We start from the raw sequence: 27,343 nt of genomic DNA, 5'->3' as shown, positions 1-27,343 counted from the left end.
CAAATTAGTCTGTTCCTGTCCCAGTGCATGATGGGAACAGGGCAAACCAAACTACAAAAGCCAATTCTTACACTGGGAAGGAAACAAGCTCCCGGGGACCGGTTTCTGGCATTACAGCCGTCTTCGGCCCGGTTTGCTTGAATCCTGATGGTGCAATGAGCAAGGGTCTCACATCTGAGAATACCCTTCCACGCTTAGGGTGGACAAAAATATTTACAACAAGGGGTGGTGAGGGACAGAGTCTCTGAATTAAGCAGAAAGCTCTCACCCAGTCAAGAGATCAGGGCTAGATCCAACACCGTTTTTTAGCTCACTGCACCATCCCAGTTTCAGAACCTGGCTGTATGCAAATTAGTCTGTTCCTGTCCCAGTGCATGATGGGAACAGGGCAAACCAAACTACAAAAGCCAATTCTTACACTGGGAAGGAAACAAGCTCCCGGGGACCGGTTTCTGGCATTACAGCCGTCTTCGGCCCGGTTTGCTTGAATCCTGATGGTGCAATGAGCAAGGGTCTCACATCTGAGAATACCCTTCCACGCTTAGGGTGGACAAAAATATTTACAACAAGGGGTGGTGAGGGACAGAGTCTCTGAATTAAGCAGAAAGCTCTCACCCAGTCAAGAGATCAGGGCTAGATCCAACACCGTTTTTTAGCTCACTGCACCATCCCAGTTTCAGAACCTGGCTGTATGCAAATTAGTCTGTTCCTGTCCCAGTGCATGATGGGAACAGGGCAAACCAAACTACAAAAGCCAATTCTTACACTGGGAAGGAAACAAGCTCCCGGGGACCGGTTTCTGGCATTACAGCCGTCTTCGGCCCGGTTTGCTTGAATCCTGATGGTGCAATGAGCAAGGGTCTCACATCTGAGAATACCCTTCCACGCTTAGGGTGGACAAAAATATTTACAACAAGGGGTGGTGAGGGACAGAGTCTCTGAATTAAGCAGAAAGCTCTCACCCAGTCAAGAGATCAGGGCTAGATCCAACACCGTTTTTTAGCTCACTGCACCATCCCAGTTTCAGAACCTGGCTGTATGCAAATTAGTCTGTTCCTGTCCCAGTGCATGATGGGAACAGGGCAAACCAAACTACAAAAGCCAATTCTTACACTGGGAAGGAAACAAGCTCCCGGGGACCGGTTTCTGGCATTACAGCCGTCTTCGGCCCGGTTTGCTTGAATCCTGATGGTGCAATGAGCAAGGGTCTCACATCTGAGAATACCCTTCCACGCTTAGGGTGGACAAAAATATTTACAACAAGGGGTGGTGAGGGACAGAGTCTCTGAATTAAGCAGAAAGCTCTCACCCAGTCAAGAGATCAGGGCTAGATCCAACACCGTTTTTTAGCTCACTGCACCATCCCAGTTTCAGAACCTGGCTGTATGCAAATTAGTCTGTTCCTGTCCCAGTGCATGATGGGAACAGGGCAAACCAAACTACAAAAGCCAATTCTTACACTGGGAAGGAAACAAGCTCCCGGGGACCGGTTTCTGGCATTACAGCCGTCTTCGGCCCGGTTTGCTTGAATCCTGATGGTGCAATGAGCAAGGGTCTCACATCTGAGAATACCCTTCCACGCTTAGGGTGGACAAAAATATTTACAACAAGGGGTGGTGAGGGACAGAGTCTCTGAATTAAGCAGAAAGCTCTCACCCAGTCAAGAGATCAGGGCTAGATCCAACACCGTTTTTTAGCTCACTGCACCATCCCAGTTTCAGAACCTGGCTGTATGCAAATTAGTCTGTTCCTGTCCCAGTGCATGATGGGAACAGGGCAAACCAAACTACAAAAGCCAATTCTTACACTGGGAAGGAAACAAGCTCCCGGGGACCGGTTTCTGGCATTACAGCCGTCTTCGGCCCGGTTTGCTTGAATCCTGATGGTGCAATGAGCAAGGGTCATGTAAATCGATTTTGGCCACTATAGGTGTGGCAGGGTATACTCAGACATGAGTCCCTTTCTCACTGCTCCATCAGGATTCAAGCAAGCCGGGCCGAAGAGGCTGAAATGCCAGAAACCGGTCCCCGGTAGCTTGTCTCCTTTCTGGTAAAGAATTGGCAATGTAGTTTAGTCTGCCCTGTTCCCATGATGCACTGGGCCAGGGACAGACTGATTTGCATATAGCCAGGTTCTGAGCTGGGATGGGGCAGTGAGATAAATAACGGTGATGGATCAAGCCCTGATCTTTGGACTGGGTAAGAGTGGTCTGCTCAATTCAGACACTCTGTTCATCACCACCCCCTTTTGTAAATCGATTTTGGCCACTATAGGTGTGGCAGGGTATACTCAGACATGAGTCCCTTTCTCACTGCTCCATCAGGATTCAAGCAAGCCGGGCCGAAGAGGCTGAAATGCCAGAAACCGGTCCCCGGTAGCTTGTCTCCTTTCTGGTAAAGAATTGGCAATGTAGTTTAGTCTGCCCTGTTCCCATGATGCACTGGGCCAGGGACAGACTGATTTGCATATAGCCAGGTTCTGAGCTGGGATGGGGCAGTGAGATAAATAACGGTGATGGATCAAGCCCTGATCTTTGGACTGGGTAAGAGTGGTCTGCTCAATTCAGACACTCTGTTCATCACCACCCCCTTTTGTAAATCGATTTTGGCCACTATAGGTGTGGCAGGGTATACTCAGACATGAGTCCCTTACTCACTGCTCCATCAGGATTCAAGCAAGCCGGGCCGAAGAGGCTGAAATGCCAGAAACCGGTCCCCGGTAGCTTGTCTCCTTTCTGGTAAAGAATTGGCAATGTAGTTTAGTCTGCCCTGTTCCCATGATGCACTGGGCCAGGGACAGACTGATTTGCATATAGCCAGGTTCTGAGCTGGGATGGGGCAGTGAGATAAATAACGGTGATGGATCAAGCCCTGATCTTTGGACTGGGTAAGAGTGGTCTGCTCAATTCAGACACTCTGTTCATCACCACCCCCTTTTGTAAATCGATTTTGGCCACTATAGGTGTGGCAGGGTATACTCAGACATGAGTCCCTTTCTCACTGCTCCATCAGGATTCAAGCAAGCCGGGCCGAAGAGGCTGAAATGCCAGAAACCGGTCCCCGGTAGCTTGTCTCCTTTCTGGTAAAGAATTGGCAATGTAGTTTAGTCTGCCCTGTTCCCATGATGCACTGGGCCAGGGACAGACTGATTTGCATATAGCCAGGTTCTGAGCTGGGATGGGGCAGTGAGATAAATAACGGTGATGGATCAAGCCCTGATCTTTGGACTGGGTAAGAGTGGTCTGCTCAATTCAGACACTCTGTTCATCACCACCCCCTTTTGTAAATCGATTTTGGCCACTATAGGTGTGGCAGGGTATACTCAGACATGAGTCCCTTTCTCACTGCTCCATCAGGATTCAAGCAAGCCGGGCCGAAGAGGCTGAAATGCCAGAAACCGGTCCCCGGTAGCTTGTCTCCTTTCTGGTAAAGAATTGGCAATGTAGTTTAGTCTGCCCTGTTCCCATGATGCACTGGGCCAGGGACAGACTGATTTGCATATAGCCAGGTTCTGAGCTGGGATGGGGCAGTGAGATAAATAACGGTGATGGATCAAGCCCTGATCTTTGGACTGGGTAAGAGTGGTCTGCTCAATTCAGACACTCTGTTCATCACCACCCCCTTTTGTAAATCGATTTTGGCCACTATAGGTGTGGCAGGGTATACTCAGACATGAGTCCCTTTCTCACTGCTCCATCAGGATTCAAGCAAGCCGGGCCGAAGAGGCTGAAATGCCAGAAACCGGTCCCCGGTAGCTTGTCTCCTTTCTGGTAAAGAATTGGCAATGTAGTTTAGTCTGCCCTGTTCCCATGATGCACTGGGCCAGGGACAGACTGATTTGCATATAGCCAGGTTCTGAGCTGGGATGGGGCAGTGAGATAAATAACGGTGATGGATCAAGCCCTGATCTTTGGACTGGGTAAGAGTGGTCTGCTCAATTCAGACACTCTGTTCATCACCACCCCCTTTTGTAAATCGATTTTGGCCACTATAGGTGTGGCAGGGTATACTCAGACATGAGTCCCTTTCTCACTGCTCCATCAGGATTCAAGCAAGCCGGGCCGAAGAGGCTGAAATGCCAGAAACCGGTCCCCGGTAGCTTGTCTCCTTTCTGGTAAAGAATTGGCAATGTAGTTTAGTCTGCCCTGTTCCCATGATGCACTGGGCCAGGGACAGACTGATTTGCATATAGCCAGGTTCTGAGCTGGGATGGGGCAGTGAGATAAATAACGGTGATGGATCAAGCCCTGATCTTTGGACTGGGTAAGAGTGGTCTGCTCAATTCAGACACTCTGTTCATCACCACCCCCTTTTGTAAATCGATTTTGGCCACTATAGGTGTGGCAGGGTATACTCAGACATGAGTCCCTTTCTCACTGCTCCATCAGGATTCAAGCAAGCCGGGCCGAAGAGGCTGAAATGCCAGAAACCGGTCCCCGGTAGCTTGTCTCCTTTCTGGTAAAGAATTGGCAATGTAGTTTAGTCTGCCCTGTTCCCATGATGCACTGGGCCAGGGACAGACTGATTTGCATATAGCCAGGTTCTGAGCTGGGATGGGGCAGTGAGATAAATAACGGTGATGGATCAAGCCCTGATCTTTGGACTGGGTAAGAGTGGTCTGCTCAATTCAGACACTCTGTTCATCACCACCCCCTTTTGTAAATCGATTTTGGCCACTATAGGTGTGGCAGGGTATACTCAGACATGAGTCCCTTTCTCACTGCTCCATCAGGATTCAAGCAAGCCGGGCCGAAGAGGCTGAAATGCCAGAAACCGGTCCCCGGTAGCTTGTCTCCTTTCTGGTAAAGAATTGGCAATGTAGTTTAGTCTGCCCTGTTCCCATGATGCACTGGGCCAGGGACAGACTGATTTGCATATAGCCAGGTTCTGAGCTGGGATGGGGCAGTGAGATAAATAACGGTGATGGATCAAGCCCTGATCTTTGGACTGGGTAAGAGTGGTCTGCTCAATTCAGACACTCTGTTCATCACCACCCCCTTTTGTAAATCGATTTTGGCCACTATAGGTGTGGCAGGGTATACTCAGACATGAGTCCCTTTCTCACTGCTCCATCAGGATTCAAGCAAGCCGGGCCGAAGAGGCTGAAATGCCAGAAACCGGTCCCCGGTAGCTTGTCTCCTTTCTGGTAAAGAATTGGCAATGTAGTTTAGTCTGCCCTGTTCCCATGATGCACTGGGCCAGGGACAGACTGATTTGCATATAGCCAGGTTCTGAGCTGGGATGGGGCAGTGAGATAAATAACGGTGATGGATCAAGCCCTGATCTTTGGACTGGGTAAGAGTGGTCTGCTCAATTCAGACACTCTGTTCATCACCACCCCCTTTTGTAAATCGATTTTGGCCACTATAGGTGTGGCAGGGTATACTCAGACATGAGTCCCTTTCTCACTGCTCCATCAGGATTCAAGCAAGCCGGGCCGAAGAGGCTGAAATGCCAGAAACCGGTCCCCGGTAGCTTGTCTCCTTTCTGGTAAAGAATTGGCAATGTAGTTTAGTCTGCCCTGTTCCCATGATGCACTGGGCCAGGGACAGACTGATTTGCATATAGCCAGGTTCTGAGCTGGGATGGGGCAGTGAGATAAATAACGGTGATGGATCAAGCCCTGATCTTTGGACTGGGTAAGAGTGGTCTGCTCAATTCAGACACTCTGTTCATCACCACCCCCTTTTGTAAATCGATTTTGGCCACTATAGGTGTGGCAGGGTATACTCAGACATGAGTCCCTTTCTCACTGCTCCATCAGGATTCAAGCAAGCCGGGCCGAAGAGGCTGAAATGCCAGAAACCGGTCCCCGGTAGCTTGTCTCCTTTCTGGTAAAGAATTGGCAATGTAGTTTAGTCTGCCCTGTTCCCATGATGCACTGGGCCAGGGACAGACTGATTTGCATATAGCCAGGTTCTGAGCTGGGATGGGGCAGTGAGATAAATAACGGTGATGGATCAAGCCCTGATCTTTGGACTGGGTAAGAGTGGTCTGCTCAATTCAGACACTCTGTTCATCACCACCCCCTTTTGTAAATCGATTTTGGCCACTATAGGTGTGGCAGGGTATACTCAGACATGAGTCCCTTTCTCACTGCTCCATCAGGATTCAAGCAAGCCGGGCCGAAGAGGCTGAAATGCCAGAAACCGGTCCCCGGTAGCTTGTCTCCTTTCTGGTAAAGAATTGGCAATGTAGTTTAGTCTGCCCTGTTCCCATGATGCACTGGGCCAGGGACAGACTGATTTGCATATAGCCAGGTTCTGAGCTGGGATGGGGCAGTGAGATAAATAACGGTGATGGATCAAACCCTGATCTTTGGACTGGGTAAGAGTGGTCTGCTCAATTCAGACACTCTGTTCATCACCACCCCCTTTTGTAAATCGATTTTGGCCACTATAGGTGTGGCAGGGTATACTCAGACATGAGTCCCTTTCTCACTGCTCCATCAGGATTCAAGCAAGCCGGGCCGAAGAGGCTGAAATGCCAGAAACCGGTCCCCGGTAGCTTGTCTCCTTTCTGGTAAAGAATTGGCAATGTAGTTTAGTCTGCCCTGTCCCCATGATGCACTGGGCCAGGGACAGACTGATTTGCATATAGCCAGGTTCTGAGCTGGGATGGGGCAGTGAGATAAATAACGGTGATGGATCAAGCCCTGATCTTTGGACTGGGTAAGAGTGGTCTGCTCAATTCAGACACTCTGTTCATCACCACCCCCTTTTGTAAATCGATTTTGGCCACTATAGGTGTGGCAGGGTATACTCAGACATGAGTCCCTTTCTCACTGCTCCATCAGGATTCAAGCAAGCCGGGCCGAAGAGGCTGAAATGCCAGAAACCGGTCCCCGGTAGCTTGTCTCCTTTCTGGTAAAGAATTGGCAATGTAGTTTAGTCTGCCCTGTTCCCATGATGCACTGGGCCAGGGACAGACTGATTTGCATATAGCCAGGTTCTGAGCTGGGATGGGGCAGTGAGATAAATAACGGTGATGGATCAAGCCCTGATCTTTGGATTGGGTAAGAGTGGTCTGCTCAATTCAGACACTCTGTTCATCACCACCCCCTTTTGTAAATCGATTTTGGCCACTATAGGTGTGGCAGGGTATACTCAGACATGAGTCCCTTTCTCACTGCTCCATCAGGATTCAAGCAAGCCGGGCCGAAGAGGCTGAAATGCCAGAAACCGGTCCCCGGTAGCTTGTCTCCTTTCTGGTAAAGAATTGGCAATGTAGTTTAGTCTGCCCTGTTCCCATGATGCACTGGGCCAGGGACAGACTGATTTGCATATAGCCAGGTTCTGAGCTGGGATGGGGCAGTGAGATAAATAACGGTGATGGATCAAACCCTGATCTTTGGACTGGGTAAGAGTGGTCTGCTCAATTCAGACACTCTGTTCATCACCACCCCCTTTTGTAAATCGATTTTGGCCACTATAGGTGTGGCAGGGTATACTCAGACATGAGTCCCTTTCTCACTGCTCCATCAGGATTCAAGCAAGCCGGGCCGAAGAGGCTGAAATGCCAGAAACCGGTCCCCGGTAGCTTGTCTCCTTTCTGGTAAAGAATTGGCAATGTAGTTTAGTCTGCCCTGTTCCCATGATGCACTGGGCCAGGGACAGACTGATTTGCATATAGCCAGGTTCTGAGCTGGGATGGGGCAGTGAGATAAATAACGGTGATGGATCAAGCCCTGATCTTTGGACTGGGTAAGAGTGGTCTGCTCAATTCAGACACTCTGTTCATCACCACCCCCTTTTGTAAATCGATTTTGGCCACTATAGGTGTGGCAGGGTATACTCAGACATGAGTCCCTTTCTCACTGCTCCATCAGGATTCAAGCAAGCCGGGCCGAAGAGGCTGAAATGCCAGAAACCGGTCCCCGGTAGCTTGTCTCCTTTCTGGTAAAGAATTGGCAATGTAGTTTAGTCTGCCCTGTTCCCATGATGCACTGGGCCAGGGACAGACTGATTTGCATATAGCCAGGTTCTGAGCTGGGATGGGGCAGTGAGATAAATAACGGTGATGGATCAAGCCCTGATCTTTGGACTGGGTAAGAGTGGTCTGCTCAATTCAGACACTCTGTTCATCACCACCCCCTTTTGTAAATCGATTTTGGCCACTATAGGTGTGGCAGGGTATACTCAGACATGAGTCCCTTTCTCACTGCTCCATCAGGATTCAAGCAAGCCGGGCCGGAGAGGCTGAAATGCCAGAAACCGGTCCCCGGTAGCTTGTCTCCTTTCTGGTAAAGAATTGGCAATGTAGTTTAGTCTGCCCTGTTCCCATGATGCACTGGGCCAGGGACAGACTGATTTGCATATAGCCAGGTTCTGAGCTGGGATGGGGCAGTGAGATAAATAACGGTGATGGATCAAGCCCTGATCTTTGGACTGGGTAAGAGTGGTCTGCTCAATTCAGACACTCTGTTCATCACCACCCCCTTTTGTAAATCGATTTTGGCCACTATAGGTGTGGCAGGGTATACTCAGACATGAGTCCCTTTCTCACTGCTCCATCAGGATTCAAGCAAGCCGGGCCGAAGAGGCTGAAATGCCAGAAACCGGTCCCCGGTAGCTTGTCTCCTTTCTGGTAAAGAATTGGCAATGTAGTTTAGTCTGCCCTGTTCCCATGATGCACTGGGCCAGGGACAGACTGATTTGCATATAGCCAGGTTCTGAGCTGGGATGGGGCAGTGAGATAAATAACGGTGATGGATCAAGCCCTGATCTTTGGACTGGGTAAGAGTGGTCTGCTCAATTCAGACACTCTGTTCATCACCACCCCCTTTTGTAAATCGATTTTGGCCACTATAGGTGTGGCAGGGTATACTCAGACATGAGTCCCTTTCTCACTGCTCCATCAGGATTCAAGCAAGCCGGGCCGAAGAGGCTGAAATGCCAGAAACCGGTCCCCGGTAGCTTGTCTCCTTTCTGGTAAAGAATTGGCAATGTAGTTTAGTCTGCCCTGTTCCCATGATGCACTGGGCCAGGGACAGACTGATTTGCATATAGCCAGGTTCTGAGCTGGGATGGGGCAGTGAGATAAATAACGGTGATGGATCAAGCCCTGATCTTTGGACTGGGTAAGAGTGGTCTGCTCAATTCAGACACTCTGTTCATCACCACCCCCTTTTGTAAATCGATTTTGGCCACTATAGGTGTGGCAGGGTATACTCAGACATGAGTCCCTTTCTCACTGCTCCATCAGGATTCAAGCAAGCCGGGCCGAAGAGGCTGAAATGCCAGAAACCGGTCCCCGGTAGCTTGTCTCCTTTCTGGTAAAGAATTGGCAATGTAGTTTAGTCTGCCCTGTTCCCATGATGCACTGGGCCAGGGACAGACTGATTTGCATATAGCCAGGTTCTGAGCTGGGATGGGGCAGTGAGATAAATAACGGTGATGGATCAAGCCCTGATCTTTGGACTGGGTAAGAGTGGTCTGCTCAATTCAGACACTCTGTTCATCACCACCCCCTTTTGTAAATCGATTTTGGCCACTATAGGTGTGGCAGGGTATACTCAGACATGAGTCCCTTTCTCACTGCTCCATCAGGATTCAAGCAAGCCGGGCCGAAGAGGCTGAAATGCCAGAAACCGGTCCCCGGTAGCTTGTCTCCTTTCTGGTAAAGAATTGGCAATGTAGTTTAGTCTGCCCTGTTCCCATGATGCACTGGGCCAGGGACAGACTGATTTGCATATAGCCAGGTTCTGAGCTGGGATGGGGCAGTGAGATAAATAACGGTGATGGATCAAGCCCTGATCTTTGGACTGGGTAAGAGTGGTCTGCTCAATTCAGACACTCTGTTCATCACCACCCCCTTTTGTAAATCGATTTTGGCCACTATAGGTGTGGCAGGGTATACTCAGACATGAGTCCCTTTCTCACTGCTCCATCAGGATTCAAGCAAGCCGGGCCGAAGAGGCTGAAATGCCAGAAACCGGTCCCCGGTAGCTTGTCTCCTTTCTGGTAAAGAATTGGCAATGTAGTTTAGTCTGCCCTGTTCCCATGATGCACTGGGCCAGGGACAGACTGATTTGCATATAGCCAGGTTCTGAGCTGGGATGGGGCAGTGAGATAAATAACGGTGATGGATCAAGCCCTGATCTTTGGACTGGGTAAGAGTGGTCTGCTCAATTCAGACACTCTGTTCATCACCACCCCCTTTTGTAAATCGATTTTGGCCACTATAGGTGTGGCAGGGTATACTCAGACATGAGTCCCTTTCTCACTGCTCCATCAGGATTCAAGCAAGCCGGGCCGAAGAGGCTGAAATGCCAGAAACCGGTCCCCGGTAGCTTGTCTCCTTTCTGGTAAAGAATTGGCAATGTAGTTTAGTCTGCCCTGTTCCCATGATGCACTGGGCCAGGGACAGACTGATTTGCATATAGCCAGGTTCTGAGCTGGGATGGGGCAGTGAGATAAATAACGGTGATGGATCAAGCCCTGATCTTTGGACTGGGTAAGAGTGGTCTGCTCAATTCAGACACTCTGTTCATCACCACCCCCTTTTGTAAATCGATTTTGGCCACTATAGGTGTGGCAGGGTATACTCAGACATGAGTCCCTTTCTCACTGCTCCATCAGGATTCAAGCAAGCCGGGCCGAAGAGGCCGAAATGCCAGAAACCGGTCCCCGGTAGCTTGTCTCCTTTCTGGTAAAGAATTGGCAATGTAGTTTAGTCTGCCCTGTTCCCATGATGCACTGGGCCAGGGACAGACTGATTTGCATATAGCCAGGTTCTGAGCTGGGATGGGGCAGTGAGATAAATAACGGTGATGGATCAAGCCCTGATCTTTGGACTGGGTAAGAGTGGTCTGCTCAATTCAGACACTCTGTTCATCACCACCCCCTTTTGTAAATCCATGTTGTACATAGGGCGTCGATATTTTTGCTATCGATATAATTACGCCGATATTTGTGTAGGTCGAAATTCTGTCTGTCGAAATTCTGTCATAGATCCCCACCAACAGGCTCTTAACATCCCGTAGCCATTTGATTCGATGCCATCCCTCCATTGCAATTACCTCAGACAGACCTGCTGCATAGGAGGCTAGTTCCGGGACCCTCCACAAGCGGGCCCACAAAAGCAGAGGCCGTAACCGCGCCTGGTCCGCAATTGGTTTACAACCCTAGTCAAGAAGCACTGGTAATGTCGGAGTACTCAATGGAAGCACCAAGAGTTCTTTCAAGAATTTGCTTGCTGACTTGGCCAATACCTCCAGGTTTGTGGAGCCCCACAACTCCGCCCCATACAGTGCAGCAGCGACCCCTCTGGCTTTGTATATATCTATAGCCGGGGAGATACAATGTTTGGGGGATGAGCGGTGTTCCCTGAGTAGGGCACCAGTCACCCTCTTGTGGCTAAGCAACATCTTTTGGATATGAGGGGTCCAACTCATAGAATTGCTGAGGCGAATCCCCAAATAGTCATACTCACGGACCCTCTCCAGGGGAACAGTATTTAGAACCGGAGGGGGCCCTAGCTTTTTGGGAGGATTCATAGTCAGGAATTTGGTCTTATCTACGTTGATTGTCAGGCCCCTAAGGGAACAGAACTCCTGGAAGCGGGTGAGGAGCTTTTGGAGACCCTGTGGTGTCTTTGCAATAAGCAGGGTATCGTCTGCAAAGAACAGGGTGGGGATCCGGGAGCCCGCCAGAGACGGAGCATCTGCTGGTTCCTTAAGCAGGTGCTCAACCACACCATTCACATACAATGAGAATAGTGTGGGAGCCAGCACACATCCCTGGCGGACACCCCTACACACTGGAATCCTGTTGGTTTTCTCCCCATTCTTGCCCCACCGCACCTGTGCAAAATTGTTTGAATGAAGTTTAATCAGAAGCGACAGGATGTATGGGGGCAACCCCAGCCCCTGCAAAACCCTCCAGAGCTCCTCCCTAGGTACTAGGTCAAAGGCAGTCTTCAGGTCAATAAAGGCCAAATAAAGACTGCCCTTGCCCAGCACCTGGCCTATTCCTATTTCTGATCAAACTCCAGAAGCCCCTTGCATCCTTTTCCTTGCTTGCAGCCAAAAGATCTTCCCAAAACTTCTCCTCCCACTCCCTTTTTGCTGCCTTTATGGTAAGAAAATAGTCCTTCCTAGCTACCCTAACTGCTACTGGGGATTTAGATTTAACAGCCCCTATCAAGGCCTTTTTCAAGGTCCTGCATTTGGTCGTATACCATCCCTGTCTAGTCCAGGATTTATTCCTGTAAGTCATACCCGAGGCACCGCTAGGCGAGATGAAAAACTTGCTCAGTTCCCCAATTAAGCCACAAAAGACCTGCGTGGCCTCCTTAGGTACACTAAGCAATGAGCCCAAATTGCTCTGGGCTGCAGCCAGCAGGGCCCCTAAGGCAGTTAATTTCTCACTAGACAGGGTGATTTTAGGCCATTTTAACCGCCTCCCACAGTTGGATACACTGGTCGTCTGGGGGTTGGATACCAACAATGATTGTTGAGACCCATCATTACCCCTTAGCCACTCCGGAGACAAGACAAGAGAGAGAAGATTATGATTGCTCTCAATACTCTGGATAATCTCCATGTCGCTAAGGGTGCTCCATAAGCATACGTCGAGAAGAATATAATCTATTCTCGACGTATGGTTGGGCCTATTGTATGTGGGTGCGCCCTTCAGATCAGATTTGGACCTCCCATTTACCACCCTCAGATCGAATTCCAAATTGAGTGCGTTGATCTGCAACGCCACTTGCGACCACTTTTTAATGGGGGGCAGAGCCAGGGCCGGAATCCCCTTCCTCGCATCCTCCTCTTCTATGCCTAACATGTCATCAAGGCCTAGGGGCTCGAACGTGCAATTTAGATCGTCTGCCACCAAAGTGCAAGATTTCCTCGGCCGTTGCCTTAGGAGATCTTCCAAGAGTGCAATGGTGGGCGAATGCACTCCTCCCCTAGTGCCTCTAGCATAGACATTAAAAATGTCTAAAAGCAGGCAACCCAGAGAATCACTTAACATAATGTTGAGGATATCAGGAGAGTTTGTGGGGTGTTCCTCCACCCTGCAATCCAGAGAGACTGCAACCCAAATAAGGAGGCCACCCGAAGGGCGCCCCCTCCCTGCCAGAGACATAACCGCTGGAACAGAATGGGACGAATAGCCCACCTTATGGCATGGCTCCATAGCCCATGTCTCCTGAAATATGCAGATGCAATATCCCTCCACAAGGGCGTTCCAGTCAGGCAACTCCAACTTCCTGTCGATTCCCGCGATGTTTCAGCTGAAAATCCTGAGAACTGGATCCGTCACAGCTGGAACACCGCCAGAGTCGAGTTTAAGCCAGTGCATTGTTTTGTTTAATAAAGCTTGAGGGGATTCATTTTGACCAGCCTTCAATGTGGGAACATTTATAAGGACCGCAACATACGGGTGGCAATCTGGGGGCAAATTCACTGGGCGAGATTTTGGCGCAGCTTTGACAGCTACGACTTTATGGGCCACGTTTGATGGTTGTGTTTGTGGGTGTATAGGGGCAGAGTTAGTAGACAAAGTTTTGACTGGACAGACCTGAGAAGTAGCTTTACCCTTGCCCGTCCCCTTTGGGATTCCCTTTGATTTAACAGAACCACTCCCGCCAGGCAGCTCAGCCCGACCCGGCTTCAAACCCGGCGCTTTAGGGGGCATTGGGACACTGGGAAGAGCTTGCGCTTTTCGACCAGCGCTCCCCGAGCGAACCTCCAGCGGCACTACGGGTGCACTGTAGGTCGGCTGGGGGGTTACCACACTAGCCACAGGGGATGCAACAGGTAAAGCCTGCTGCGACACCATAGATTTACTATTTTCAGAGGACCCTCCCTGCCCCTCCTCCCTTAACTTAGAGTGCAGTTTGATGAGTGATTTCAGCGAGAAGAAGCTATCTAGGGTTGATTGTTCAAACCTGTCTAGCTTATCTCCCAACCCTGTTACTCTATAGACAATCGGAGACAGCAATGTTTTCAACAGCTCCTCAATTTGGACAATGGTAGCCGGGGCACAAGTAGACAAAGGCTGATGGGCAGGAAAGGGAGGTGCACTTACATTTTCTGAGGTGGAACCCATCCCCTTAGTAAAAGAGGAGGAAGTTGTTGTACATTTGGAACCTAAGCCCTTGAAACCCTGCTTCCGTGCTTTCTTGAACAGTTTCAAGGAACTTCCTTTACACGGGCTAGCAATCCTTTTCCTTTTCCTTTTTGTAAGTGCCGGGATCTTAGAGACCAATAGCGGTTTGCCCAGGGGCTTAAAATTTACAGCTGTAAGAGGGGTAGACACAGGGCCGGTTTTAGCAGCAGGGGAAACAATAGGTGGGAGTGCCTCAATACCGTCAACCTCAGGAGGGGGAATAGATGATGCAGCCAGGCTCTCCAATCTGTCGATACTAGCCCTCAGTGAGGCAAGCCGCGGTTCATCAGGCAAGTGGGACATGTGAGGAGGGGATAAAGGGGGGGCAGAATTGATTATGGGTGACTCAGCCAGAGCTATGGAACCCAAGGATGATCTCTTAGACGGATGGAGCTCCTGCGAAAGTCGCCGCTCCGTCATAGCTATCTCCTTCTCAATAACAACTGCTACCCGTGTAATAAATGTATCCATGGTGCCTATAACATCACTTGGACACACATCGCCCCCTCCCCTCAAGCTCTTCCCTGAGCGTGTAGACATTAACTCAAAATATACAGGAGGAGCAGGTACTCTCACGGCTGTTAGAAGGACCACCCACACTGAAGTGAGATACCGATGTTAGAGGGGTGGCCCAGCCCAGCCTCAGACAGCCCCTGACTGCCACAGACTGCCCGCCCTTTGCCCAGGCTTCGCTCGGCGTTCCGCTCGCATTCCGCTATGCGCCGACCGTGTTATTAAAATAGGTAGCGTTGCGGGCAGGGGGCGTGGCTTCGAGGGGGTGCGGCCAAGATCACTGTGGCTGTGCAGGGACTTCTGGTCTAACGAGCCCCTGCCTCTCACCACCCTTCGCAAACTCGGCAAAAGTTCCTCCACTCCACCCAAGTCCTGGATAGCAGCAACTCCACCAGCGCGTCAAGCCCCTCGCCTCTTACCGCGCTGCGGCACCCGCGAAGCGGGTGCGGCGAGAAGTAGCGGTTTTGGTGGTATCCCTCTAGCGTGAGGGATAGAGGGCAGCCCAGGAACAGCGTCGGCGTCAAGTCAGCTCTCCCACCGTAGACCTTGCTTCACTCACTTTTAAGACTCAGCTGGGTGGGGGGCGTGGCTTCGAGGGGGCGCGGCCAAGTTCACCGTGGCTGTGCAGGGACTCCTGGTCTAACAAGTCCCTGCCTCTCACCACCCTTCGCAAACTCGCCAAAAGTTCTTCCACTCCACCCAAGTCCTGGATAGCAGCAACTCCACCAGCGCGTCAAGCCCCTCGCCTCTTACCGCGCTGCGGCACCCGCGAAGCGGGTGCGGCGAGAAGTAGTGGTTTTGGCGGTATCCCTCTAGCGTGAGGGATAGAGGGCGGCCCAGGAACAGCTTCGGCGTCAGGTCAGCTCTCCCCTATCTAAAACTATGGATTTGATTGAGCTAATAAGAGCCCCACCAGATGAATTTCCGTTGTTTTAGAGATGTTTAAACTAGGAATAATAATCTCTTCTGTATTTAATGTATTTCTATATTGTGGTAGTATGGAACTGAAAAACGTATATATATATATTATATATTATTTTAACATATTGTGGTTCTCTGAAGATGTCTATATCAATGAAAAAATTAATTTCATTAGTAAACTAACACAAAAGTGTAATTTACCTTTGTGAATCAGACCCTATACGTATATGTATAGATGTATTTATGCATCAAGATATGTAGGGGTACTTGTATAGTACAAATCTAGTTAAAAAGCAATCAAGCACTTAAGAGGTCACTGACACTTGAAGAGATATTTCTTCAGCTTATTTCTAATTTATAGAAGGGTCTGGGTAGTTTTTATGTCGATGTGCATATTGTTCCAAATTCTGAGGGCATAGATGGAGTAGGCATGCCTTCTGTGTTTTCCTTCCTACTCTTCTTGGTCTCCTTTCTTTCTTCCTTGTTTTGTTAGCCAGCACTTTTGCACTTTGACTCCACATGCAATAAGCAATGATTCTGATTTTCAACAGCGGTATGTGGCATGTCCAAGCAGCTTTCTTGGACCACGGCAAACTCTCTGGGAGAGCATAGTCATTCTTCAGGTTACTTATCCCCTATCTCACCACCATTTGTAGCGTCTACCCCAGCTTGGGTACCTGCCAATGCCTATGCCACACACGGAAGTTAGTATTACACATCCTTATTCTGCTGCATGAAAGTACGAACTCAACATCCCAAAAAACAATCTTTCATTGCGTTACGAGCTGACACCTACATCACAGCTCCATAGAAGCCATTAGGAGCCAAAAGGGTTCCTTCATTAAATGTCGCAAGACACTACAATGACCTCTGCAACATATAATTGAAGACCAATGGGGTAATAAAACTTGAGGGGGCCCCCGTGCAAGGGACATGGAGGGGCCCCCGCAACGGATTTAATCAGCAGCTCTATGTCCAGAGTACTGTGCTGAGGGGGCCCCCTGCAGCTCAGGCCCCACGCCGCACCGCGGGGGCCTGTGTTGCTCCACTGTTGAAGACATATTAAAAAAGATTATTATCTTGTCTGTCCAACACTCTGTTATTCTAAAAGCCCACCTTAGTGCATTTTTACTCAATGCGAAGGCCTGGACAGCGTTAGTGGCTAGCATGGGTATGCTCGATGTAACCCGAAGAATGGTACTGCATATCATACTGAATGAAGTCACAACACAATCAACCAGGTGGACTTCTTCTGTTGGTCAACTAGTGCTTGCACAAGTAGCTACCAAATACCATGTCATTTGCCTCCTCTCACACACACTTGTTGGCTCAGGTCTTGTGAAGGAATCCAAACTGAATTTGCAGGCAGCAATTCAGTGTCTAATTTGCTTAGTTAAGTAAGCAAGGTATCTGTCAATGCACCACTGAAAGGATAGAGGCCCCTAAGAAAGAATCCAACATCAAGGTGGACCTCTGCTGATTATGATTTAATAAGACAACTCTATTATCCTTGATTCTATATTGATGAACTTACACTTCTTCATTTTAAACAGATCTTTTAGAAAAACCTGAGGTGTTTGACCTTGACACTTACAAAGACCATAGGGGAATCCTTTCTAAAGGCTTTAGACAATGGAACTGACAGATCCGTAGATAGAACATGTTCCTGTTTCCAAGACCCATCTATGTCAGACCTGCCTATCCTAAGGGTCCTGCTGAGGTGATCTGTAAACGACCTCATGGAATGGTGGGTAAACTAATGCCTAAAATGAGCCCATAGTGCACAAAAGAGCTCAGAAAATTCAAGCAAAATAATTCAGATTGGATAAGTGTGAGTCAATCTAGGTGACAGTGGTGTTTAAAAACACACGCAAGTGTAGCAGAAGACCTACTTAAAAACAGTCCTTTGTTATCATCTTTAAGGCTGCAGATGGTTAAATGTAGCAACATCCTTATGTGTCATGGCTGACTCCCTTGAGGACTAAAATATAAATTGGTGGGTAATAAATCAAAACAAATATTTCACAATGCGGAAAAAAAAACTTTTTAGTCTCCAAAACTCACAGAAGACTAATCATTTTTATGGGAAGGGAGTTTTGAAGAAAAAAATATCTGAATAAATTGGACCTTCCATGTTCCTTCTTTATAAAAAAACATAGGGTCTTCTTTGCAAGTGCCTTGCGCCGCTGGTAACTCACTTTTAATGAGAGAAAAAGTGATGTACCAGTGGTGGAAGGGCTTGTAAAGAAGCCGCATAGTTCTGGTGGGGGAAAGTAGAAGGAAACAAGACCACTACTGATGGTGAATTGCTACATCAAAATAAAGGGTAATGCTAGATGCTTGAGCTGATTATTTATTTTTTCAGGGTAATTGTTGTGCAATATAGGGAGCAGCTCATGTTAACTGAAATTGGTAGGTGCACGAGTTGCAGCCATCTTTTGTGCAGTAGTTGCTAATTGGGCCACAAATGAGCATATTGCCTAAGCCAATGATCATATTGCAGCATGCATTATCAATAATGAATAATCAGGCTGTGACAACAGAACAGCAGCACTACCATCACAGAGGAGAGCATACATGGAAGAAGATGAGGACCTGAGGGAGGGAGTAAAGCCTGAAATCAAAGGAAATCGCTACCAATGCTCTCAATTGGAGGAAGTATCACAACACATTAGCCTGAAGCTGGGGTTTTCTTCCACACTTAAGGAGATCCAGGGACATTGCCACTTCCCTGCACAGTCAGGAATGCTGTATTAAAAGAATGGTGTGGAGAAGCTGCAGCTTCAATAAATATGGCCACCAAGGTGGAAAGTGAAATAAAGAGATTATTTTCAATCTTGGCTTGCTCTTTACTAACTAATTTGTATTTTGCTTTCAGCACCTAATTACTGCTCAACCACTTTTAGCATCTTTTTTCTCTGTTCCAGGGCAGGGATGACTAATTCGCGAGATATGGAGCAACAAGTCACATTTCTTCTCAACTTGACCTTCAAGGGACTTTGTTCTATTACAGACACATCTGGATCAGGGGTTGCTGCCTGACCATACAACTGGAACATATCATAGGAAATGGAAGCTTCTCAGAAGAGGTGATAACTGCAGAAAAATTATTATGTCTTCTCAAGTTAGGTGAAAGCTGCATAGAACTAGGGTACTTTGTACCCTTTCTCTCAGTTGTGTGCCAGAGTTCAAGTTCACTTGGCTAGTTTGCTTTCACACATACACCGGCCTACCTAGGCAACCCATTTTCTTTTTCCTGAAAGTGGCTGGACCAGGATCCGATGGCTGTCTATAATGTACATGTCAACTGTAGCTCCCCTCCTCCTCCACCAGTACCAAATCTATAAATATGCACAGCTTGCCCATGAACTGCCATTAGGGTTGAGCCTGCCTTTTGCCCTTCAACCAATATCATAATTCAATGTCTGCCCTTTGTCCTTCAGCTACTTCCATTTCTGAGGAGTGGTATCTCAAGCTGAGCAACAAGGACTACTGCTTAGACTTATGTGCTATATCTCAGAGGGATTCCTTTATCTAGACTCCCTTTCTAAGATGCCAGATCAAGAGGAATCTCCTTTCATAGCATGTCTATATATCCATACTGGAGATAACAATATCAGTTGCTCCCCTTACGGATCATGATATGGGGATGTTTTCATATCTGCTCCTTGTGCAAAAGTTAATAGGTGGGGTTTCATGCAGTGGCAGTCTTTAAATGAGAACATTTATATATTCTTCCTGGCCATGAAAGATGCTGACTCTACCTATATGCCATCTTCACCTGCATCCAGATGGAACTTTTGGCGTCATTTGCTCTAAAGAATGCATATGTTCATAAACCTATCTTTGAGATGAATTGCTGGTTCCCCTCAATTACTGTGGCCCTGGTGTACTACCAGCTAACTGATTATCCTTGCAGTCTATCTTCTGCTCCAAATTTTTTTTTTAAGGAGACGTGGAATCCTTCGTGAGTTATCTCCAAATTCAGAGCTAGAGATGATTGATGCTCCTTTCCTCAAGGTACAGTCAAATGCCTGCTGCTTTGAGCCATCATGTGAAAGCGCTTATTTCTGATCAGTGAAGCAAAGTAACCCCTTGTGCCAGCTCTGAGCCTGTTCTTCAGGAAGGCAACCTTTGCATGCACTTCCGATTGGTATCCTGGCTATGGCAGGCAGCTTCTGTGCTACAGAAGCTTATACTGCACTTTTTGAGCAGCAGCAAGCGATAGTCAGGGATCAGCATGTGCTGAGTCTATTAGTCCCTCGTAAAAGGCCAATCGGACTCTGAAAGTTGAGCATTCCTTTATTTGTACCAGAACCACTCACCAATTGACCAGGCATCTGGGCAACCGACCCTTCAAAATTACAATTACCCGGGTCTCATACATTGTTAGTGACATTCCACAATCCAAAACCTACCCAATGATTTAACAACACGCTGCAGTCTGGATTTATTGCAGTCTTAACCTGCTTCGTCCCATTAGTCTGATTTTAAATGAAGCCCCTGTATGTCTCACACTTGCTCGTAGTCTCCCACTTTCAAAATAAATGTGATCATGATACTTGTCTCACTGGTGGTCTGAAGAGAGGTAGCAGGTAGCTGAGCCGGCCTAACTCACTAGATTAGAGGTTCTGCTATCATGTTCAGCTCCTCTGTTATTCAGGACTGATGCCAGCCTCAGGGCATGGAAAGCAATGTTTGAGGATCAGGTGACACAAGGATTGTGGAATAATCCACTTGCTTAGTTAGAGGGAGCTAATAGTCATCTTGTAGGCTATTCAGATTTTTGATCCTCTTTTTCACGTAAGTGCAATATTAGAACAGACAAAAGGTGAGGTTTCCAAGAGTCATGTTCACTCTCGGGGGAAGGGGCTATCTGTTACTCTCTAACTAGGTTATTGCACATCATCTAACAATAGCCAAGCCTAATAACCCATTTCTGAGGACACACAGGGGTGTAACACAGGCCCCAGCAGTCACTGTGGCACATGGGGGCCCCCAACACTTTATTGGGCCCCCAACTCTTCAGGGGGCCCCATTCCGCCGATGGGTAATGAAAATTTAGGAAACATGCAAGGATCAGGGTTCCCTCATGTCCTTCTTCAGGATGACCCTATCATTTTATGCTGTATCACTGTAGGAAAGTGCCCCTTCTTGTATGGCCACCCCCCACGTTGTGCTCCAAATGCTGACGGTTATGGCTCTGATGGTGCACTTTAGTCTGCTGTGCAGACCCTGGTGCCTGTGCTCTCTCCTAAAACTGTTATATTTTACTTGGCAATCCCAAATTGGCAAAGCTTTACTCCCTTATAAGTCCCTAGTATAGGGTACCAGGGGTACCCAGGGTATTGGTTGTAAAGGGGTCCTCAGGGCAGCAGCATGAGTTTGTGCCACCCTGGGCGACTCATGCAACCTACTGACATCAGACCTGACATTGCAGACTGCAGGAGCAGTGCAAACTGCTCAAACTCGACTTTGCCCTTACCATGTGTGGCACAGTCACATGCACTGCCTTTAATGTATTTAAGACACCCGTAAGGAAGGCCTCCTTAGCCCAGGAGGCAGGGTGTCTTATATTTAAAGTACATAAATGTAAGTGCAAGCCTATATGTCCCTATAGTGGTGTATGAGTTAGAGATCCATAGGATACCATGGGCTGCCAACCGGGCACCCTCGAGATTGCTAGCTCCATTATGGTACCACTAAAATAAGTCATGGTATCAAACAACATACCGTCTCACCCCTGACAAGATTCTCATGCCCTGGGTGACATGGCATGCACCCAGAGGGCACCTAAGAGGTTACCCCTGTTGCCCCTGGCTTTACTGTGTTCTGACTGACCAGCCCACACTTTCCTGCATCTGCTGCAGCCAAGACAGGGTTCTCGTCACCTGTCAGGCAGTGTGATCACCCCCAGGAGTCAGAGACAAAGGCTAGGCAGGAAGGAGGTCACACTTCCCTCATCCCCAGATGGCTAGTACATTGGGTCAGTAAGGAGGTAAGCTTCAAAGACCAAACTGCCTCTGAGATGCATCTGGGCTGTCCCCCTGAGGAGGAAACAGCTGTCCCCTTGCCCTAGGTGTGCTTGCACCTGGGCAAGGCAGAAATTAGCTATGCAGGCTGTGTACACCCATAGGACGACTGGTGTTCCTCTAGTAAAGCCTGGATGCTCTTTTCTGACTTGCCAACTCAGACGGTGTGACTGTGTCACACGATTTAGACTCTTTTCACACGATCACCTGTTGAGGAGTCAAAATCACTTTGTGGCAAGCAAGAGGAGCTGTGAAGACTGAAGAGTGCAGATTTCCAGCTCCTCTTTGGAGGCAGTAAACAGCCAATGTCCATTAGGAGATGTGAAAACACCCCAGGACATCGCCTGCCGCCCCCAGCAACCTTTGTGTATTGTCGAAAGGGGGGAAGGAGGTCTATGGGGGCAACGCATGGGGACAGACTGGCCTCAAAGGTAGTTAAGCATACAGCCACGCCCCCTCCAAGGCCACATCCCCTTCTAAAACTGCCAATTTTATTTTCAAGTAGGCAGGTCTGTCTTTACCACTCTACCAGGACTGAGCTAAGGTTTTATTAGTGTGATTCCAAGGACCATCTTTGGGGTATTGTAGTAATATTACATAGTAAGAACACCCAGCCATACCACATAATATTCTGCTTTCCTACAGCCACTGACAACCCAGCGCATATTACACTAAGAAAGAATGCTTGACAACTCTCTTGTTTTGCCTTAGTCCACTCATGCCTCTTTGGGCAGATTTCTCAGCTGTTGATTGACAGGACTGCCTGACTTCAGATCTGGTTTGGAGGCATGGATGCTATCTTTTTTTGGCATAGTTAGGAGGCTCATTTATGCCTTCCCTCCCATTCCTGTACTCTGAGGGGTGCCTGCAGCAAGTAGGAACAAGACAATGAAAGTTATCTGATTAGCTCCATTTTAGGTCATGGTTTTCTCTTATGAAACTATCATTAAGTCCATTCTCACTTCTCCCAGTGTGCAGTTCCCAGCTTAGCTTGCTGACCATATCAATACTGGTTTTGATAAATCTTCACCTCATGGCCTGGAGGTTGAGAGGTTAGATTTCCTAGCAAAAGGTTGTTCCTTCAAGAAAGCAATCAAGATCCAGCAATCATTTTGTCCTATTCCAATCATGGCGTGAGTTCAACACCTGATCCATTTTTCTCCATCATGCACTCCCTGGGGTCTCCATCTAACTTCATGTAACATGCTGTGAATTTATTAAAATAGGTTGCTTACTTGAAAAATGAGATTCCAGGCGGTCAGTTTCCAGGCAGGATTCATGCTGTTTAATACCCTGTGGCAAACAACAAGGGGATCAGAGGATTTAGGACAATGCTAAGATGTATCATTTGCCTGTGAAGGAGAGCCACAATATGTTAATGGCTTTCAAAGCAAAATATCATATGTTAACATTCATTTATTTTCATTGAATTCATTTTGTAGCATATCTATAAAAAATATTCGATAACACACGGTAAATATATGTTTAAATACTTTCCACGTAATCACGCCTCCTAAATTTGTGACCGATGTTTGGGGTATGATTTTCCTGCTGTTCTACTTGATTCAAAACTCATGTTAGCCACTTTTGCTCTTATTGATTGGCTGATGAGGGTGACTGGTAGCTCCCCCCGCCCAACCTGTGGAAAGTTTAATACACACACTCTTTGAGTATAGTTTAGGTTCAAGTTATATAGTTTGTTTTTATTACTTTAGCACAGTTACTTAAAACCATTGCTATAAAAGTCAGCATTTACACGTTTATCATATTAAAAGAAACAAAGCTAAAAGACAACTCTCCAGGCTTAATGACCATTACAATTGTAAAGGAAAAAGTCTTATATTTGCCAAGGTCAAGGTAAACATATTACTTTGCTAGACCTAAAATAAAAAATAAATTATGACATAAGATTCTAAACCGGGAGACAGAAAAAGTCTGTGATGAGTTTTTGAGGGGGAGGGGATGGAAACACAGGAATCAAAGGAGGTAAAAAAAGATTGTCCAAAAGTCTCACATATTTTCCAGACCTTGCAAGTACTTGAATGTCTGTAGACGTAAATCACAGGGCCGATGCCTCCCAGCATGTTCTGATGCCCCATTTTAAAGACAAAGGTTTTAAGAGAGACCTTCTGGGGGCAGCCAGGGCGGGGCAACAGCACAGGAGATGCAGCCATGATTCGGAGTGGTAATTACACAATCTGCAAGCCCCCCCCCCTCGCTTGTTGGAGCCCATCTGTTAAAGGCCGTCGAACGCAGGCCTAAGAGTCGCATAAACATTATGTTCTTCCGTGCTGCTGCATTTAAGTTTTCCTGGAGATAAGGTTGCGATTTCCCAGGAAGGTAAGAATTGTTCAAGGGAAGCAAAATGGTAGATGCTTTTACAGCCTGAGGGGGCCATCCGATGGGAGATTAGTTTGACCTGCTTATTGATAAGTTTTTTCCAGACTGAGTATGGAATGGTGTCTGAAAGGAGAGATAAGTTGTCAATCTCTAGCACTATTATGGCCTTTTCAATCTGAGTGTTCCAGGGGTTACCAGGACTAGAAAGAGTTTCTTTTAGCTGGGATTTTAAGGTATTATCACTGGCTTTTACTGACCTTATAAAATATTTCAGGGTGTCTGCCGCACAGTAGATTGATTGTCTTTGTAAGCCCAGCTCCAAACGTAGTCTTGCCCGCTGGATGAAACTTGGGAGATGGAAGATTTTTTTAAAGGTGGTAATTTGAGCGAGATCAAGACTAACAGAGCATGCACCGGGGAAGGCCTGATGCCCGTAGGTTAGGGCAGGAAGTAGAGTGGCTTTGGTCACCTTCAAAATGGGTGCAGCAGAGGGGCTGCTCAGGGACAGGTTCAATCGTGTCAGGGAGTATGTAATTGTTCCTGCTCTCTTCTTCAAGGCTAGATGAGTTGCTGGTCTAGACGTCTCGTTGAACCAGACTCCCAGGTAGTTATATTTTAGGGTTGTTTTAATCCTGGTAGGCCCAATGTTCCACTTCAAGCTTTTCTTATTCTTGCATCTGCCAAATATCAGTACCTTGGTCTTTTCCTGGTTGATTTTAAGGGCGATGACGGTGTTGTATATGTGGAGCATACTTAAGGCTCTTTGGAGACCCGATTTTGCTTGGTCCATTATTACAATGTCATCAGCGTATTGTAATATGTGCAAAGACCTTTTTGCAGGGCCCAGTTTTGGCGGAAGAAGATTACTGTTCTCCAAGAATGTTCCAATTTTGGCTGTATAAAGATTGAACAAGAGAGGGGCAAGAACGCAGCCTTGCTGTAGCCCGTCTTCTGTAGCAATTTTTGAAGAGATAGTCTTTGGGCCAGTTTTAATTTGCACCCACGTGTTCTTATGCAGGGAAATGAGTGCTCCTAGAAGGCTCTGCGGAATCCCCCACTTGTTCAGTTTCCTCCATAAGATGTTTCGAGATACTTTATCAAAGGCCGCACTGTAGTCTATAAAGCAGCAGTAAAGTAGGAGATGGTTTTTTGTGCTGCTTGTTGACTCAGAATGGCTAGGGTTGTGATATTGTCTATTGTGGAGGCCGATGCCCGAAACCCTGTTTGGTAATAGGGTATGATGTTACTTTCTGCGACCCATTTTTCGAGTGACCTTAGAAGACACCGGGCGTATGCCTTTGCCTCTAGATCTAGTAGGGCAATGAGTCGGTAATTGGCCGGTGACGAGGGGTCTCCTTTCTTAAATATGGGGCACAGAATCGAGCCTAACCAGGAGTCAGGTAGCTGACATGACTTAAACACGTTGTTATATAGGGGGGTCAGACATTCCGCCCACTCTACCAGGGCACATTTAAAAACCCCAGCAGGCAGGCCGTTGGGCCCTGGGGCACCGTCGTTCTTCATGGCTCGCAGATATTTGGAGACCTCAGCGGTAGTGGTCAGCTCGTGAATTTCTGTATGGATGGAATCAGCACGGTCACTTAATGCAATCACCACGGGATCCGAGGCATCGTTGCGGTATAGCTGAGACACGTGCAGGGCCCAATCTTCTTCACGAACTGCGTTTCCTATCATCTTATTCGTGGAACGGAGCTTGTTCATGTAACTCCAAAACTGGGACTGATTGTTGCCCTTTAACAAGGCAAATATTTTTAGCCATTCATTCTGATCCTTTAGTCTCTTGGCCTCCCATGAGAGTTTCTTGAAGGCCTTTCACAGTGAGGCTAAGTTGTTGGCAGTTGTACAGTTCCAATCAGTTTATGCTGGCGCACAGCCCTCCTAAGAATCATTCTTTGAGAGGTAAATACTGAATCAAAAGTTTGCTTCGAGTGTGGCCCAGATGATCTATGATGAGCCACAGGACCTGCTAGGAGATCTTGTAATTTGACAGTGGCATTGTCCCACCGGTGGTGTAAATCAGTGGGCGCATTGTTCTTTGAGTAAAACTGTGAGAACTGTATTCCTCTGCTTCTTGGGAGCGCTAGGAGAGTGGAGATGTGGACACAGTCTCCACCGACTCACCCGAAGGATTGCTGTTGCAGGCGGTGTGGTCCCTACTAAGCATAGGCGTTTGCCGCCAACTAATTAGTAGAGTCTGGGTTTGTTACATGTGGAAGGAGGGGTGAGCAAACTCAGAGACTGACTCATTGCTCTAGCTCTTCATTGCAAGTCTGTGCTTTTGTGATCTATTTGCTTAATGGAACTTGCTTTCTTAGTGATGCAGGCCCTTAGAGCAGGGGGGCATTGTCACAAAAACATGTTGGAGGTCAGAGCTGTGCGCAAATTCAGCAAATTCAGCAAATTCAAAAGAATAGGGCACTACACTGTGTTTACCACAGCGAAGGCACCCTTTTTCCATGTTGCAAGGGTGCCTGTGCTTGCAGGCGATTGTTTATGTGCAGGAAGGGACACCTTCCTGCTCATAAACAATTATTCATGGTGATTTGCTCTTTCTATGTACGTTGCAGAATGGAAGGCGAAACCAAATGAGGAGAAATTAATAATTTCTCCTCAGATTGCCATTCTAAACACCTGGTAATGCATGGCGTTAGGATGGCGCTGTTTTTGGCACTGCCTCAGCCTTGTAAATCTGGGGCAGCGTTAAAAAGCAATGGGTGCTGCGGTGGAACAGCCACAGCAACACCCATTGCACGCCCCTTTGCTGCAGAGGACTGCGGCAGAAAGGGGCATATTTACAAGGTGGCCTTAAGCCACGTTAAGTGGCTTAGTGCCACACCTTGTAAATATGGGAAATGGTATTAGACCTCTAGCGTGAAAAAAAGTGATGCAAAAAAGTGATGCTCCGGTGGCGAAAGGAGCTTGTAAATATGCCCCAGGGTTTTAGAATGAACCAGCCAACTGCCAGCCCTTTAGTGACTAAGAAAGTGGGTAATGGCACCCTCCGGTGAAAAGGGCAGTGCTGCCTCATCAAGAGTAAGGTTAGGCTGGTACCCAGCTACCTGTGAGTCACCACCGAATAGCCCAGAGAACTGCTCAGAGTGAAATGTATTTCATTTATGTTTTCATGTACACTGTCTGTGTGAAGGTCAGATCTCAAGTCCTCTCCTGGCTTCTGATGAGAGGAGTAGGGCTGATGGTGCTACATCATGAACCACCTGCAAAGTGCTAATTAAGAACACAGCACTCTGTGAATGAATACTGGGATTATGCATGTGTGAGGGACTACTTCAGCCATGTCCCCTCACATGGGCACCAACTATATTAATCACCTGACATACTGCACATGCCTCAGGCAGCATTGTATATTTGCTAAAACTGGTTTGTCTGCAGAGGCACTAAT

At 47.8% G+C, this 27,343-nt stretch overlaps 1 protein-coding gene across 1 annotated transcript in view; it reads right to left on the bottom strand.

Moving 5' to 3' along the window:
- CDH16 (cadherin 16) overlaps positions 1 to 27,343 on the bottom strand; it is a 777,195-nt gene that overhangs the window by 638,267 nt on the left and 111,585 nt on the right. The window contains exon 2 of the mRNA XM_086947729.1: positions 22,818 to 22,875. Within this exon, the coding sequence (XP_086803855.1) occupies positions 22,818 to 22,862 (45 nt within the window). The 5' untranslated portion in view covers positions 22,863 to 22,875. The remainder of the gene's footprint in view (positions 1 to 22,817; positions 22,876 to 27,343) is intronic.

The sequence above is a fragment of the Lissotriton vulgaris genome, chromosome 12, assembly GCF_964263255.1.
Source record: "Lissotriton vulgaris chromosome 12, aLisVul1.2, whole genome shotgun sequence".
NCBI classification, from domain to species: Eukaryota; Metazoa; Chordata; class Amphibia; order Caudata; family Salamandridae; genus Lissotriton; species Lissotriton vulgaris.
This window is presented reverse-complemented; position numbering and strand designations above follow the sequence as displayed.